This window comes from Mustela lutreola, chromosome 1 (genome assembly GCF_030435805.1).
Source record: "Mustela lutreola isolate mMusLut2 chromosome 1, mMusLut2.pri, whole genome shotgun sequence".
Taxonomy (NCBI): domain Eukaryota; kingdom Metazoa; phylum Chordata; class Mammalia; order Carnivora; family Mustelidae; genus Mustela; species Mustela lutreola.
This window is the reverse complement of record NC_081290.1, coordinates 9,134,033-9,148,165: the sequence shown is the minus strand read 5'-3', so window position 1 is coordinate 9,148,165 and position 14,133 is coordinate 9,134,033. Positions and strand designations below refer to the sequence as shown.

At 34.9% G+C, this 14,133-nt stretch overlaps 1 protein-coding gene across 6 annotated transcripts in view; it reads right to left on the bottom strand.

The window, feature by feature from the left end:
- The window catches only part of ANKRD17 (ankyrin repeat domain 17), a 162,983-nt gene that overhangs the window by 56,513 nt on the left and 92,337 nt on the right, over window positions 1-14,133 (bottom strand). For 4 of the 6 annotated variants that reach the window (XM_059159391.1, XM_059159397.1, XM_059159407.1 and 1 more), the window contains exons 8-15: window positions 12,188-12,425; window positions 9,671-9,862; window positions 8,982-9,091; window positions 7,151-7,238; window positions 5,304-5,431; window positions 4,904-5,047; window positions 4,384-4,486; window positions 2,170-2,922 (exon numbers count right to left, since the gene is read on the bottom strand). In XM_059159391.1, coding sequence (XP_059015374.1) covers window positions 2,170-2,922; window positions 4,384-4,486; window positions 4,904-5,047; window positions 5,304-5,431; window positions 7,151-7,238; window positions 8,982-9,091; window positions 9,671-9,862; window positions 12,188-12,425 — 1,756 coding nt within the window. The remainder of the gene's footprint in view (window positions 1-2,169; window positions 2,923-4,383; window positions 4,487-4,903; window positions 5,048-5,303; window positions 5,432-7,150; window positions 7,239-8,981; window positions 9,092-9,670; window positions 9,863-12,187; window positions 12,426-14,133) is intronic. The other 2 variants (XM_059159424.1, XM_059159433.1) reach the window with 1 other exon arrangement.

The window sequence follows — 14,133 nt, the reverse complement described above, 5'->3', positions numbered from 1 at the left end:
AGGGACTGAACCTTACAAGAGCAGTCTAAGAAATGGGAGTTAAAGAATAAAGAACAGGTTATGCTGCAGTGGGGAAGGAAGACTGAGCCTAAAGAGGTTATAAAATTTCAAGAAACCCAAAGAAAGAAACGGAAATGGTCATTAGTCAACCTAAAGAACAAGTACTAACACAAAAGTTGTTTAACGAAAAGTTGTGGAAGTGAGTGCAAGAGTATATGTGTATGTTTATGCATGTGCAAAGGCATGATGATAGGGATGGACTGCAGGTAAGTGGCTGGATGCTTTTAATCCTGTTCTTCCTTCTGGTCATCTCTCCTCTCTCCATATTAATGGGCATAAGAAAGGGATAAAGTATTTTTATAATGAGAAATATTTGTCATATTTCCTGAAAAGTTACGTGCTTTTGAAATTCTTGATATGAAAACACCTGAAACATATAGGCAGAATTTGTTTTCCTTTGGTAAAACAATTAACAGAAAAAACTACTTTACAAATCTCCAGTAATTCAGATCAGTATAAAAATTGTACAACTGGCAAATCAACGTTGATAAATCTGCCCAAGAACATTGTATAAATTCTAATAGCATATCAAAAAATTTTTACGTTTTCATTGGTAGGAATGTCCAGTCTTCACTTAATTGGATAAATAAGGCTTAACTCTATACATTCTTTGGTAGTTCAACTGACAAGAGAAAGAACACTATTATGACCTAAACTAACAGTCAGTAATAGCAAACTTGGGACTTTTGGCTACTGTGCTCCAATTTTCATAAGATACTAATGTCTCTTTAATTGTATTCCCAATTATTTTAACCACCTAATGGTTATTAACAGTAATTCTTAAATCTACAGAAAAGTTTTATGTTTATCAATATAAGAATCTTTACAGTTTTTACTAATGATTAATACCATTTTTTTCAAGGCAGTTACTATACCCTCTAAAATTAGCAGAGATCTTTGTTCCATATAATACTGCTGGGATGATAATAAAAGAGAACTGGGAAACTTAGGAGCAATTTGTTAAGTATAAAACCTGTCTCATTAGCTGGTGTCTTAGTTTCTGAATGTTAGCTAAATATCTCAACACTATACAATTTAATTTTTTTATTCTTTTAAAGGATGAAAGACAAATTATATGTGATTTCATCATAATATCTAACACTGCCCCAACAGTTTCAAAAAGTAGAAAAACTCAGTCATCTTTTAAGTGTACCAAAGAATAAAAAAAGGGGAAGACACCAGATGAAAACTACCAATTGTCAATGATTTACTGCCTTTGTTTTTCCCTTTTTCTCCCTTTTCAAATTTTCTTTATCTTTTTCCTAAATGAAGAAAATTACCCTTCTCAATATAGCATTTTTATGGTTTATAACCCTACAAAATCTCATTTTACTACTTTGTTACAGAACTCTTGAAAAGTACCAAAAATCAGAATCATTAAAACAACCTTCTAAATATTTCCTCTTGCCAATGAATCTAATTATAATGGAATAAATTTTCTTTAGCTACACATTGAAAGATAAATCATCTATGATACTGTCCGGGGATAACATCTTCCTGTAATACAATTAGAAAGAGACTACACATTAACATTCACAGGGGATAAAACCACTGACATACAGTATAAACAAACCCTATTTGGTATGGTACTTTATTATTGTTGTAAAGGTGTTTAAATTTTTTTTTTTTAAATATCCATCAGGTTTGAAGTCTGATCCATTAGGATATAAAGTATTTCTGTTCACAAATAAGCCTCCTGATGTGTGCTACTAGTTTTGCACTTCAACTTCTATCAATTTTCCAGTTTATTGGTGAATACAGAAGCACAAAAGCCAAAATTCAATCTTAATGTTCTGAACTTAAAGAGAAAAAATAAAAATGAAAACAAAAACTCAAACATCAATCCCACTACTGAAAAAAACCTAGATTCCCAGCCTACCCAGCTAAGCCAAAAAGTTTCAGTCATTCGTATTGCATGAGCTAATAATCTTTAATTCGACCTGTATCCGTCTGAGAACTTCTGAGATGGAACTAGTATTTCTAAGGATATACATGGGTCAAGAGTCCAAAAATAGTTCTCAAGTTGGGTAATGGCAAAAAATTCTGGCACACTCTTACTCGCCTTAAGCAAATCATATTTGATACCTGCTCATAACAATATAAACCCACCTGCCATGATGTCATCCAGCGTGTCATTGAGGGTCTGAGCAGGGCTGGCTACCATTAACCCTTGTTGTGTTTCTGTCAGAATTCCTTGCCCCAGCCCTGCCAACTGCGCTTGGCCCAGTACTGGCTGTCCAACTATCACTCCTTGCAGTTCTGTAAGATTTGCGATGGACCCTGGAGGCAAGGGACCTGCCGCCAGAGGCAAAGCTTGAGGCATGGCCAGAGGCTGGATTGGTGCAAAACCCATCTGAGCAGCAGTCTGCTGGGGTTCATCTTTAAGCAAAACAGGATCCACTTGCTGTAACCGTGCATAGTCTCCCTCGGAAAGCTGTTCTCCAACCCCAACAGGAGTTAGTAGTCCCAGATGTTGGCAAGACTGTTGCTGCTGCTGCTGAAGTTGAATTCTTTGAGCTTTAACCTCTAGATACTGCTTTTTTAGTTGCTGCTGAGTTTTCAGTTGTAACTCTCGCTCTACTTTCTGTAGTTCCTCCAAAATCTTTTGCTTCTTCTGGATTTGTTCCTCCCTTGTTTTGTTCAGCTCCTCGATCTTCTCCTTGGTAAGTTGGTCAGCGTGAGCCAGTTCCAAGGACTGCAGCTGTGCATTCTTTTCTATGGCTTCTTTTATCCTCTGTTCCAGTTCTGTTAACTTTCCCTGAGCCTCTTCTACAATGCTCTCTGGAGACTGATTGGTGATGTAACCCTGTACATCCTGGCTGTTTGCTGGCAAATGGCTGCTGGACTTTTGTTTAGAAGCAGCTGTGTGAAAAAGAAACCCCCTCAGAAGTGCACGTGAATGGCATCCTCATTACAGAGTTACTGTTGGGAGGTTTAGTGCCAACAGTTATGCACCAAGTTATCATATCCATAGAAGGTGAAAATGTACTGTTAAGGAGTTTAAAAACAAATCCACCTTCTTTATCATAAATATAGAATGTATGTATTTTATGTGCATAGCGTAATCTTTGGGAAGTTAATTTTAAAAATATTACATGGCTAAAATTAGACAATAGAGGGATGCAGGTCTGTGATATCGAAGTGGTGCAATTAAAGTAAAATCTAAGGCTATGTGTAGACACTTCATCTGGTCATAAAGATGTAAAACTTATCATAAGAACAGAAAAATAATGCTAGATTATTAAGATGTAGGGAAAACTTAGACCTCTAAGTTAAGGGTTTTTCCACATTTGATAGTCTATGCCTTTTAAACACACACACATACACACAAAGAGTACCCAAACCACTGAGAAGTACCAGGAAATTAAATCCAGCTAAAATTTGTCTTTGTTGGGGGCCTACCATCTTCAAGACTGATAAAGGCAAGATATAAATTCACATATTCACACAGCTACCTGGCCAGTAGAGAACTGGGATTCAGTTTCCCTGGAAGAAAAGATGCTGGACTATGCCATCCACTGTATCTTCTGACAGCCAGGTGAATAAACAGATCTGGCTATGGGTGTAGCAATCAGCTGTTTGCTACACTAACTGAAAAAGATGCCAAGGCTCTAGATTGGTAGTAGTGACTGTAAAGAGCTGGTGGAAATACTTAGTATTCTTGTTGGTAAAATAATATAGGTAGCCAAAAACCAAAAAATTATAACTGCATTGGTTCTTCAGGTGAAACTTTTTAAAAAGAAAAACTGATTCAAACTGGTAGCTGTAATGTTTTGGGACATAACTTAAGAACATGCATGGTGTAACATCCACAAGTCAAATATGGACCTCAGAATTCTAGAGAAACAAACAAGCTTATCTGAAGTAACTTTTAATTATTGGTTAAGAAAAGGTAGCCCAGATATAAAATCTATATCAAACCAGTTATTCTAAAATATATTTTAATTTTGATCTAAATTGTTAAGTCTTATATCACTACAGAAATTTAAGTAATTTACAAAAATGTAATCCAACTATACCCAGCCCTAATATTTTAACATGAATAGAAATGACCAGTTATTAGAGGAATCGTGGATAATCAGAACTGCATCAAAGATGAGCATCTGAATTTCTCCTAATAATACTGATAACTCTAGCATAAATTATGCTATTAACTATCTTCTCTCCCAGTAACATGCCTTATTCATCAGTAAAAAAAAAAAAAAATCTTTATGTCAACTTAGCAAAATTCAATTTTTGTGGAAAAATGGATAGTTTTTTTTGTAATCTTATCATTTTTACCCAGGTGACATGTAAAAGACAGTCTTCAGAAGTGTAACTGACCTTTATTCCTGATGGGAAGAGTAGTGGCAACATTCGCAGGTGGTTTGTCGGGCTCCTGAGGTGGGACAACCATGGGCAGTGCTTGAACTGGGACACGAGGAGCCTAAGACAAAGGAAACTGATTATGTTTCTGCTTTTCCCACGCACTCCATAATTTAAATTAAGAGTAAGTTATAAAGACTTCTTCAAAATATTTGTAATATGGTATTAATCTCAGACATTGACATATTTACTTAAAATATGTTGGCACCAAATTATTTTCCATAAATTTTTTTTTTCCCATAACATTTTTTTAATGGACTTTGAATTTGAATGGCTATTCTGGCCATAGTAAATAAGCAAATCAAAATCACATCAATCTACAATCTGAATGTTATACCAGATTACAACTTTAACCATTTCAAATTAAATAGCTGTAAGAGAACTACATGTAACAAAAAATAGTCAAATCTAGTTTAAATTGAAACCATGAGCCAAAGAGGGATAAGAAGATATAAAATACTTTAGTTTTGAATCTTACCCTATTTAAATCGTGGGATGGAGGGGTTAACTGAGTGACATCTGGTGGAGGGGCTGAAAGCAAGTTATTAGGATAGTCCAAAAGATAGCAAACAACACTTGTATGGCCACCTTTCGCTGCTTCTATCAACATAGTTGAGCCATCCTAAGAGTGGATATGGAAGGAGAAAAAATATATTATAAAAATAAGTTAACTTCCAGAACCATTTAGGAAGATAAAGCCAATAGGCCCCAGACATATTCAAATCTTAGGTTTGGTAAAGAACATTTTCCTCTAATAAAACAGAAAAATATGAATATGCTTAAAATGCCATTATAAATAGAACTGGTAGATGATATCTTCTAATGTTCAAGAGGAAGAATTAATTCACAACGCTACCTGAAACATTTGAATTACATACTTTTAAACGATGAGTAGGATCTGCCCCATGAGCCAAAAGTAGTTCCACCACTGCCAGATGACCCCCTGCACAAGCCAGGGACAGTACAGTGTGGTCATTATTAGCTGTGGTTCTATTCACGTTAGCTCCTAAAACAGACAAGACATAGAAAATCATGTCAGTAGACTGCTATTTCTTAAGTTACGGTAAATTTCAAAATCATAAAGAGTAGAGAGAATAGCATAATGAAAACCCACATGCTCCTTATCCAGCTTCAGTGATCATAAAGACACAATCCCATTTCACATAAACCTTTATCAATTCTCCTCTCCCAACATGAATTACTCTAAAACAAATCCCAGACAAACATGACATAATTTCATCCATAAACATTTCAGTATGCACTGGCAGAAGATAAGGCTAAATGTATACATTACTTCTAATATAATCACTGTTCAAAAAAGAAAAACCTAAAAGTTTATCTCCATGTTAAATTCTTCCATTAAAGAAAAAATGATTAAAAAGCAATAAAAATAAATCACATTGCCTCCTATGAGTTAACTACATAGACAATTAACAAGGAATAGAAAGTAATATTACTACCAAATAGAAAGTAATACTACTATTGATTTCTTTCACTGGGAAGTATCTGAGAATGAAAACGGGTACACCATGCCCTCAATACGAATTCACCTCTGACTTAAAGCACTGTGCTTGGCAATGTGGGAAATGGAAATAAAACAGCAGGAAGAAAATGGAACCAGAGAGAGATTTATCAAAAAGAGAGAATAGTGATTAGGTAAATAATTCCGTTCTTGAGAATACTATGGTATAAACATACAAGTGTTCAAATTGCCTAAAATAATTTGACTAAGGTTATTTCTAATTTATTTTCTTTTCCTATAAACAATTACAAACTTGAGATTTCTTCAGTATTTATGCTAAGAAGGAAATAGTATATATTGTCTTTTTAATTACACATGGCTTGCACAGCCTTTCTTTTATGAATGTTGAAACAAACAAAATCTTTCATCTTCTGTACTTAAGAATGAGGAAATCTGCATAAAAGCTGTTGCAAGTTGGGGCGCCTGGGTGGTTCAGTGGGTTAAAGCCTCTGCCTTCGGCTCAGGTCATGATCCCAGGGTCCTGGGATTGAGCCCCACATCGGGCTCTCTGCTCAGTAGGAAGCCTGCTTCCTCCTCTCTCTCTGCCTACGTGTGATCTCTGTCTGTCAAATAAATAAATAAAATCTTTAAAAAAGAATCATTAAAAAAAAAAACTGTTTCAAGTTGAGCTTATGTAGTGAACACCTAACAAATAACTTAAAGGAAGTAATAAGATGCTACTTTTGTCATTTAAAATGGTTTTTGATATTCAAAGTGGAATTACTGACCATAGATGAAATCCTCCATGCATTTTGGCATTTTTTTCACATTTCAATTTTGAATATTTTTGTGCTGTATTTATGACCATTTCTATATTTTACAAAGAAGGAAACTTAGGCCCAAGGAAATGTAAAGTAGAACAGTGACCTGCCCTTAAGTATCTCAGTGGCATAAACATAAAAATACAGGTTTCAAGATATATTATTAAATAAACAGAACAGATTTTAGGTTATCTAAACCCTCAAAGATTTACATAGAGAAATTTTTCTTTATACAAGGCTGGTATTCAGTATCACAATTCCTCCTAGTTTGGAAATGTTCTATGCATTGCAGGATATTTATCAACCACCCACTCACAAAATCTCAGTAGCACTCCTCCACTAGTGATACCCTCAAAACGTCCTTTACCTCTCAATCTCTAAACAACCCAGGGCAGGGAATAGACATCTTTGGGGAAAAAACTACTGCTTTACACAAACCTACCTTTACTAATTAAGAACTGAACAGTACAAACATGACCAGCTCTTGCAGCTTTCATTAAAGGAGTCCTTCCACCTTCAGATTCATGTTCCTATTAAAAAAAAAAAAACATAATTTAATTGCTAGTGAAAGTTGTTCTTTTACATGAATATCAAAAGGAAAAGAGTTGGACTAATTTCTGAATCTCAATATATTAAATATCATGCTTTGAAACAAATTAAGGAATACATCTTTAAATTTTAAAAATCCCAAATTAGAAACATGTTCTACAGATATAATTTAAGAACTGAAGTTATATTCATGTGATTCTGACGCCCTCATCTAAATCTATCTGGGTAATTTTTCCTTCTCTTCCAAAGGGCTGTGTAACTTGAACAGTGAATGGCGCTCTAATCCAGCCCTCTCCAGTCAGCATAATCAGCATTTTCCTTATCCACTCCAAGTGATCTTCCTTTTGTTAGTCTGTAGCCTACCTATAGGAATTTCTGCAGTACGTCATTTCCTTCTTTATTGACTTTCCATTAACTCCATGTTACCTTATATGAAAACATCAGAGTTAATGATCTAATATCCAGAAAACCACCAATTATAAGGTGTTACTAGAGATTTCAGGGTCTCAAAAGGATGGAGAATCTACGGCATTCTTGTGATTGCTGAAAAATTGAGAACACTATTAGAGAAATTTTCAGATCTTAGAATATAAAGGTCGCAGAAAAAAAACAGTTTATAAAGCATTTATATATATGTATATATATATACATATATATATATATACACACATTCACATCTGATTTATAACTTGATTTTTCTCTTAAGCCACACACTAAGTTATTTGAATTGCAATGAACTAATAAACAAGGTTACAGTGCTGTATGTTTCACAACTACTGTGGTAAGCACTGGAAATATAGTTCTTAAGCTGAATAAATTCAAAATCTAATTTAGAAGAAATATGCACACAACTAACAAGAGTATAACATGTGTCATAACTGCTTCGAGAACTGTACCAACACATGCAAGACACAACAGTAATCCCATTTCTAGTTTCACGCTTTCCTTCCATAAATGAGGAAAGAGAAATGAAACAAAGTTTACAAAACTGATCAATGGAGTCTTTTCTTGCTCGCATGTATGAAGTTTTGTCATAAACTAGGATCTTTTACAGGAATACAAATCTGCTTGTTAATCTCAGCCCCATGAAAATATGGTTACTTAAGTTTTAACTACCTTTCCATGTCTCACTTCTACTCCCTCACATGCTAAACTGGGAGAGTATTATCTCCATACATGTTTGCTTTTGCTTCCCTACCTCTCAGGCTGTGCTCATATCTCTTTCCTCAAAACAGTGCCCTATCTACCTTTTTTAAACCTTACCCAACCCAAAATACAGTATTCTCAGATGACTTCGTGACCTCTCCTGAGCTTCTCTACTGTCTGTACTTTATCTCTTTATAATCTATCATACAATGACTTCAGTATTACATCCTTTCTACAGAATTATAAATTATATGAGTGAAAAGACTACTTATTAAATACTTACCTTCCAAAAATACCTAAGTACCTAAGAAAAAATTAATTTGTACTAACACATTAAAGATAAAATTTCCCTTTTATTATGGAGAACAAGGGGAAATAGATTGGCTAACCCTGCTATCAAGAAGAATAATAACAGAACCCAAACAATGTGGAAAGAAAATATGCCCAAACAGAAAAAAAATGGTAAAAAGGCCAACAAAAAATTAGAAGAAACACTTTTGTCTGTAATCTCCTAGAGTTTTAAATTAATTTCTTGTCTTGGTTTTAAGTATTAGAATTTAAAAAGTGACCTAGCTTACCAGATCTGCTCCTGCCTGAAGTAGGACATCTGCTACATCAGTGTGACCATTTTCACAGGCATACGTTAGTGCTGTATCCCCTGTTGCTGTTGTAGCATGAACATTAGCTCCTGTGGTAGTATTAAACAATACAGAGACTTAATAAAAGAACCATAAGACATACATGCTGGACATAGAATTTTTCTTTTTAAAGATTTTATTTATTTAATTTGACAGAGATCTCAAGTAGGCAGAGAGGCAGGCAGAGAGAGAGGAGGAAGAAGGGTCCCCGCTGAGCAGAGAGCCTAATGCGAGGCTCGATCCCAAGACTCAATCCCAGGACCCCGGGATCACAACCTGAGCTGAAGGCAGAGGCTTTAACCCACTGAGCCACCCAGGCGCCCCGGGACATAGAAATTTCTTCTACATAAGTCACATCTCCTCAAATAGCCCTATCCACTTCTAGAAACAGAGAATATTATCAGCATTTTAAAAGCAAGAAAAAAACATAATTACTGCTTGAAATTAAAGCTATACATACTTCAAACTTCATAAGGTAAGTTATTTATGCAGAATACACACAACAGTTGACCCAATTTTTAACATATTTTAAATACACATTCAGTGTGTAAGAAAAAAATTATTTGCATTTTAACATTTTTATTTAAATAAATCATGTACAAACTCCTCCCAAATGCAAACATGCCTACCTGCAGCTAATAAGTATTTAACTAATTCCAAATGACCTTCTTGAGCAGCTTCCATTAAAGGGGTAGAACAACCTAGTTCAATATCAGCTCCTGCCTTTATTAGAAAGTCTGCCACTTCCAGAAAGCCTCCACAGCAAGCCAGAGTCAAGGCAGTTTCTTGAGTTTCTTCTGTCTGTGCATTGATATTGGCTCCTAGAACAAAAATTCTAATTACTTTAAGAAAGTCATTAACTTATTTCAATAAGCAAAACATGTTTCCTAATAACTATACTTCAAAAATGAACATGTGCATTATTTTACTATTTATTTTCCTAAATCATAAAATGCTTCTCCCCTACTCAAAGAGGTAATTACAAATAAAGAAAATTATTAAAAATATACCCACGAGTCCATATCTGATGCACAGAGCTTCAGGAAGATTTATTCAGCCAGAAGGTACAAACCGGGTGATAAAAGAACTTATTTAGAAAAATAAATGACACTCCCTTGTTATAAAGATTCAAAATTAATGATGTTGATGTTAGCTAACATTTAATACACTATTACTGTTTGCCAGGCAATATTCGAAAGCATTTTACATGTTCTTATTGGCTCCATTTCACAGCTAAGGAAATTGAGGTTCATTAACTTGCCCAAGGCCACAACAACATTATTATTATCAGTACTACCGCCATTCACCATAGAATACTTAAGAATATTTAAGTTTGTTATTTGTAGGGTTGTTGTGAACATTTATATATATTATATATAAAGATTTTTGAACGTTATTTGTCATAGAGTGCACAGGTTAGGAATTTGCCTAAAGTTACAAAATCAGCAAGCACTGGAGCTGTGATTCAAATGTAAAAAGTATACTACAAAATCTCTGCACTTAAAGTTCTAGCCAATACAGTTTTTAAAAAATGTGCCACTCTTCTTAAATTTGTCCAAACAAACTTTACTACTAAAAGAGATTATAAAACTTGGCTACATATACAGAGAGGTAGGAGATTACTTCTGAAGGTATCTTACTTTAAAAAAAAAAATTTTTTTTTAATATGTTATGTTAGTCACCATACAGTACACCAGTTTTTGATGTAGTGTTCCATGACTCATTGTTTGCGTGTAACACCCAGTGCCCCATGCAATCCATGCCTTCCTTAATACCCATCACCAGGCTCAGCCCTCCCCCTACCCTCCTCCCTTCTAAAACCCTATTTGTTTCCCAGAGTCCATAGTCTTTCATGGTTCATCTCCCACTCCGATTCCCCCACCCCCTTCATTTTTCCCTTCCTTTTAATGTCCTCTATGCTATTCCTTACGTTCCACAAATAAATAAAACCATACGAAAATTTACTTTCTCTGCTTGACTTATTTTACTTAGCATAATCTCCTCCAGTCCCATCCATGTGGAGGCAGAAGCTGGATATTAAACCTTTCTGATCTGAGTAATATTCCTTTGTGTGTATGGACCACATCCTCTTTATCTATTCATCTGTTGAAGGGCATCTCAGCTCTTTCCACAGTTTGGCTACTGTGGACATTACTGCTATGAACATTGGGGTACATATGCTGCTTCTTTTCACTACATCTGTATCTTTGGGTAAATACTCAGTAGTGCATTTGCTGGATCAGAGAGTAGCTCCATTTTTAATTTTTTGAGGAACCTCCACACCACACTGTTCTCCAAAGTTGCTGTAGCAACTTGCATTCCCACCAATAGTATAAGAGGTTCCCCTTTCTCCAACACTTGTTGTTTCTTGCCTTGTCAAATTTTCCCATTCTAACTAGTGTAAGGTGGTATCTCAATGTGGTTTTGATTTGAATTCCCCTCATGGCTAATGGTGATGACATTTTTTTCATGCGTCTGTTAGCCATTTGTATGTCTTCATTGGAGAAATGTCTGTTCATGTCTTCTGCCCATCTTCTGAGTTGATTATTGTTCTGGGGGGTGTTGAGTTTGAGAAGTTCTTTATACCTCTTGGCTATCAGCCTTTTGTCTGTTAAACTAAAGGTTCCTTAATAATGCAAAATAAATGTGTCACTTTTCCCAAGCATAAAGTCCACTGTGTGTTGACTCCTTGACAGCTTCTTACAAATGCATTCTTGCATTCTCATCACGTCTCACCACATCCATCCTTATGGGAGGACTACCCCATTTTGTTTCATGAAACACTAGATACCTTAAGTATTTATTAATAAGTTTTTATCCCCAAGAGGAATTCTCTCAATACATTACTCTAAGAAATGCTAAATCTCTTATATGCCCCTACATAATCTACCACCCTAACTCATCCCCAATTCTGTCTCTACTCACAAAGCGTGCGATATCTGAAAGCTTAATATTAAAGAAGTCTATCTGGTTTTGTTTTGCACAGCTCAGAAGCTATTTTCAAAGCAAATACCTTTTCATTCATTTTTGTGACAACATCTCATTACAAATCTACTAGAAAGATGAAACACATAAACCCAATTTTATAATATTGCAACCTTACATTTTAAATATTTGTGCTTTAGTGTTTTCACTGGTATGGTTACCTTGGCCTAGAAGTAATGCCACCATTTCTTCATGTCCTTCACGAGCTGCTTCCATCAGTGGTGTATAACCTTCATCATTGACCTCTTCCAGGCTAGCTCCTCTTTCAATGAGTAAAGCCGCAAGTTCCACATGACCACCACATGCAGCCAAAGTCAATGGTGACTCAAATGAATCAGCAGGCATGTTCACTTGGGCACCACTGTCAAGAAGTAACCTAGCTACTTCAACATGGCCATCCTAATTACAATGCAATTAAAAAAATTAAATCAGCACCATTAAAAGAAACATTAAAAATGTGAACACTTCTCAATTACTATACAACGAAGGTTTACCAATCTCCATTCAAATAAGAATTAATCTACATTTAACTGTTGAGAAAGCAAGTATTAAATGAGACCATGTATCTATATGTCTGTGGCATAGACCATGAAACAGAGATTGAGGCTATGAAACTTGTAGAACACTAATACCTCCCTTCAATCAAGAGGCTTATTAACCTTTGGGAGAAAAAAACATTAAGTACATGTAACAAAAGACTATTATGAAACAACACCAGCACTGCACAATATATACTTAAATGCTACATGGATAAAGCTTAGAAAGGGAAAACAGTATTTCTGTAGAAACCTTAAGGAGAAGCAAACTTTTGATTAGATAGAAAAAGAAAAATCCAATACTTTTTGGAGACGGCAGAGAATTTAGATAATGTGTTAGGGGAAATGAAACAAAATTTGTACACAGTACTTCCCTTTTGTTGTTCAACATTTAAACGCCAGTGAAAATTAAAGGAAAAAAGAATACTCTCTTACTATCTTCTGTCTCCTTTGCTAGTCTCCCTTTCCCACAACTTTCCTAACCATAGGCAACCCCAAGGCTCTCTTTTTTCGCCTTTAATGTGATTTTTCCTTGTCTGTATTACCTTACAGACATTTCATCTTCTTCTGAACATGTCACACCCATTTTTACCTCTGTACTTGCCACACTGCACAACTTTAATGCCCTATTACAATGGTTACTTTGTGTTCCTTGGGCTCAGAATTTTCTCCCTCCATCATTAACTCCTGTATTTCCTTTAAAATCCACCTTAAAATCCCAATCTCTTGGCAAGCTTCAAAATGTCTGGCCACTACCAGTATCTTTCATCTACTTATAACACAGTTCTCTAGTGGTTGTCACAAGGATGTTTTAAGTTCCTTAGCATGGGGATGTTATTGATGTGTCTTAAATACATGACATTATTTAATGCTCACAACAACCTAAGAGAAGGATATTACCCTACTTTTAACAGATGAGAACTTAAGACCCTCAAAACTCCTGTTTCTGCAAAGGATCATTTATTAAGGCAAAAACTGGCATGGCTAATTCAATTCTTAATTAACTATCTGGTATTTTTAAAAATTAGTAATTAAAATTGAACATCCTTTCATTGAGAGAAGAAACTTAAATTCATTTGGGGCCTTTTTCTATCTTTGGCATATTTTTCTCAAAATCAGCCTATAATGTCATTCTGATTCATTTCTGTGCCACAAATCACAGACTAAGATACAGAAGTTTAAGTAAGAATACTATTATTACCTGTTCCTAAGTATAAACCCTAAAAACAAAGTTCTTAAAAAGGAAATTAAGGGCTCAGAAAAGACCATACACAGAGGGGGAATTATGTTACACAAATAATAGTCTAATTTCCAAATTTTCATTTTTCATTCAAATTTAAATGATCAGTTTGATGAACATGCTCTGCTTAGCATTATCCCTAATTAACTTTTAATGCAATTAAAAATTTAAATTAAAAACTAAAAATTAAAAAGTTGCTCTTTGTGCCAACTGTGTAATACCAGCATAGTTATGTGAGAATGAGAAAATAAAAGTAGTGCTGTAAAGCTCCAGAAAGGACCTTTAATAGAAAGAAGTTAACACTATACAACTGGCTCTGAATGCTATATAG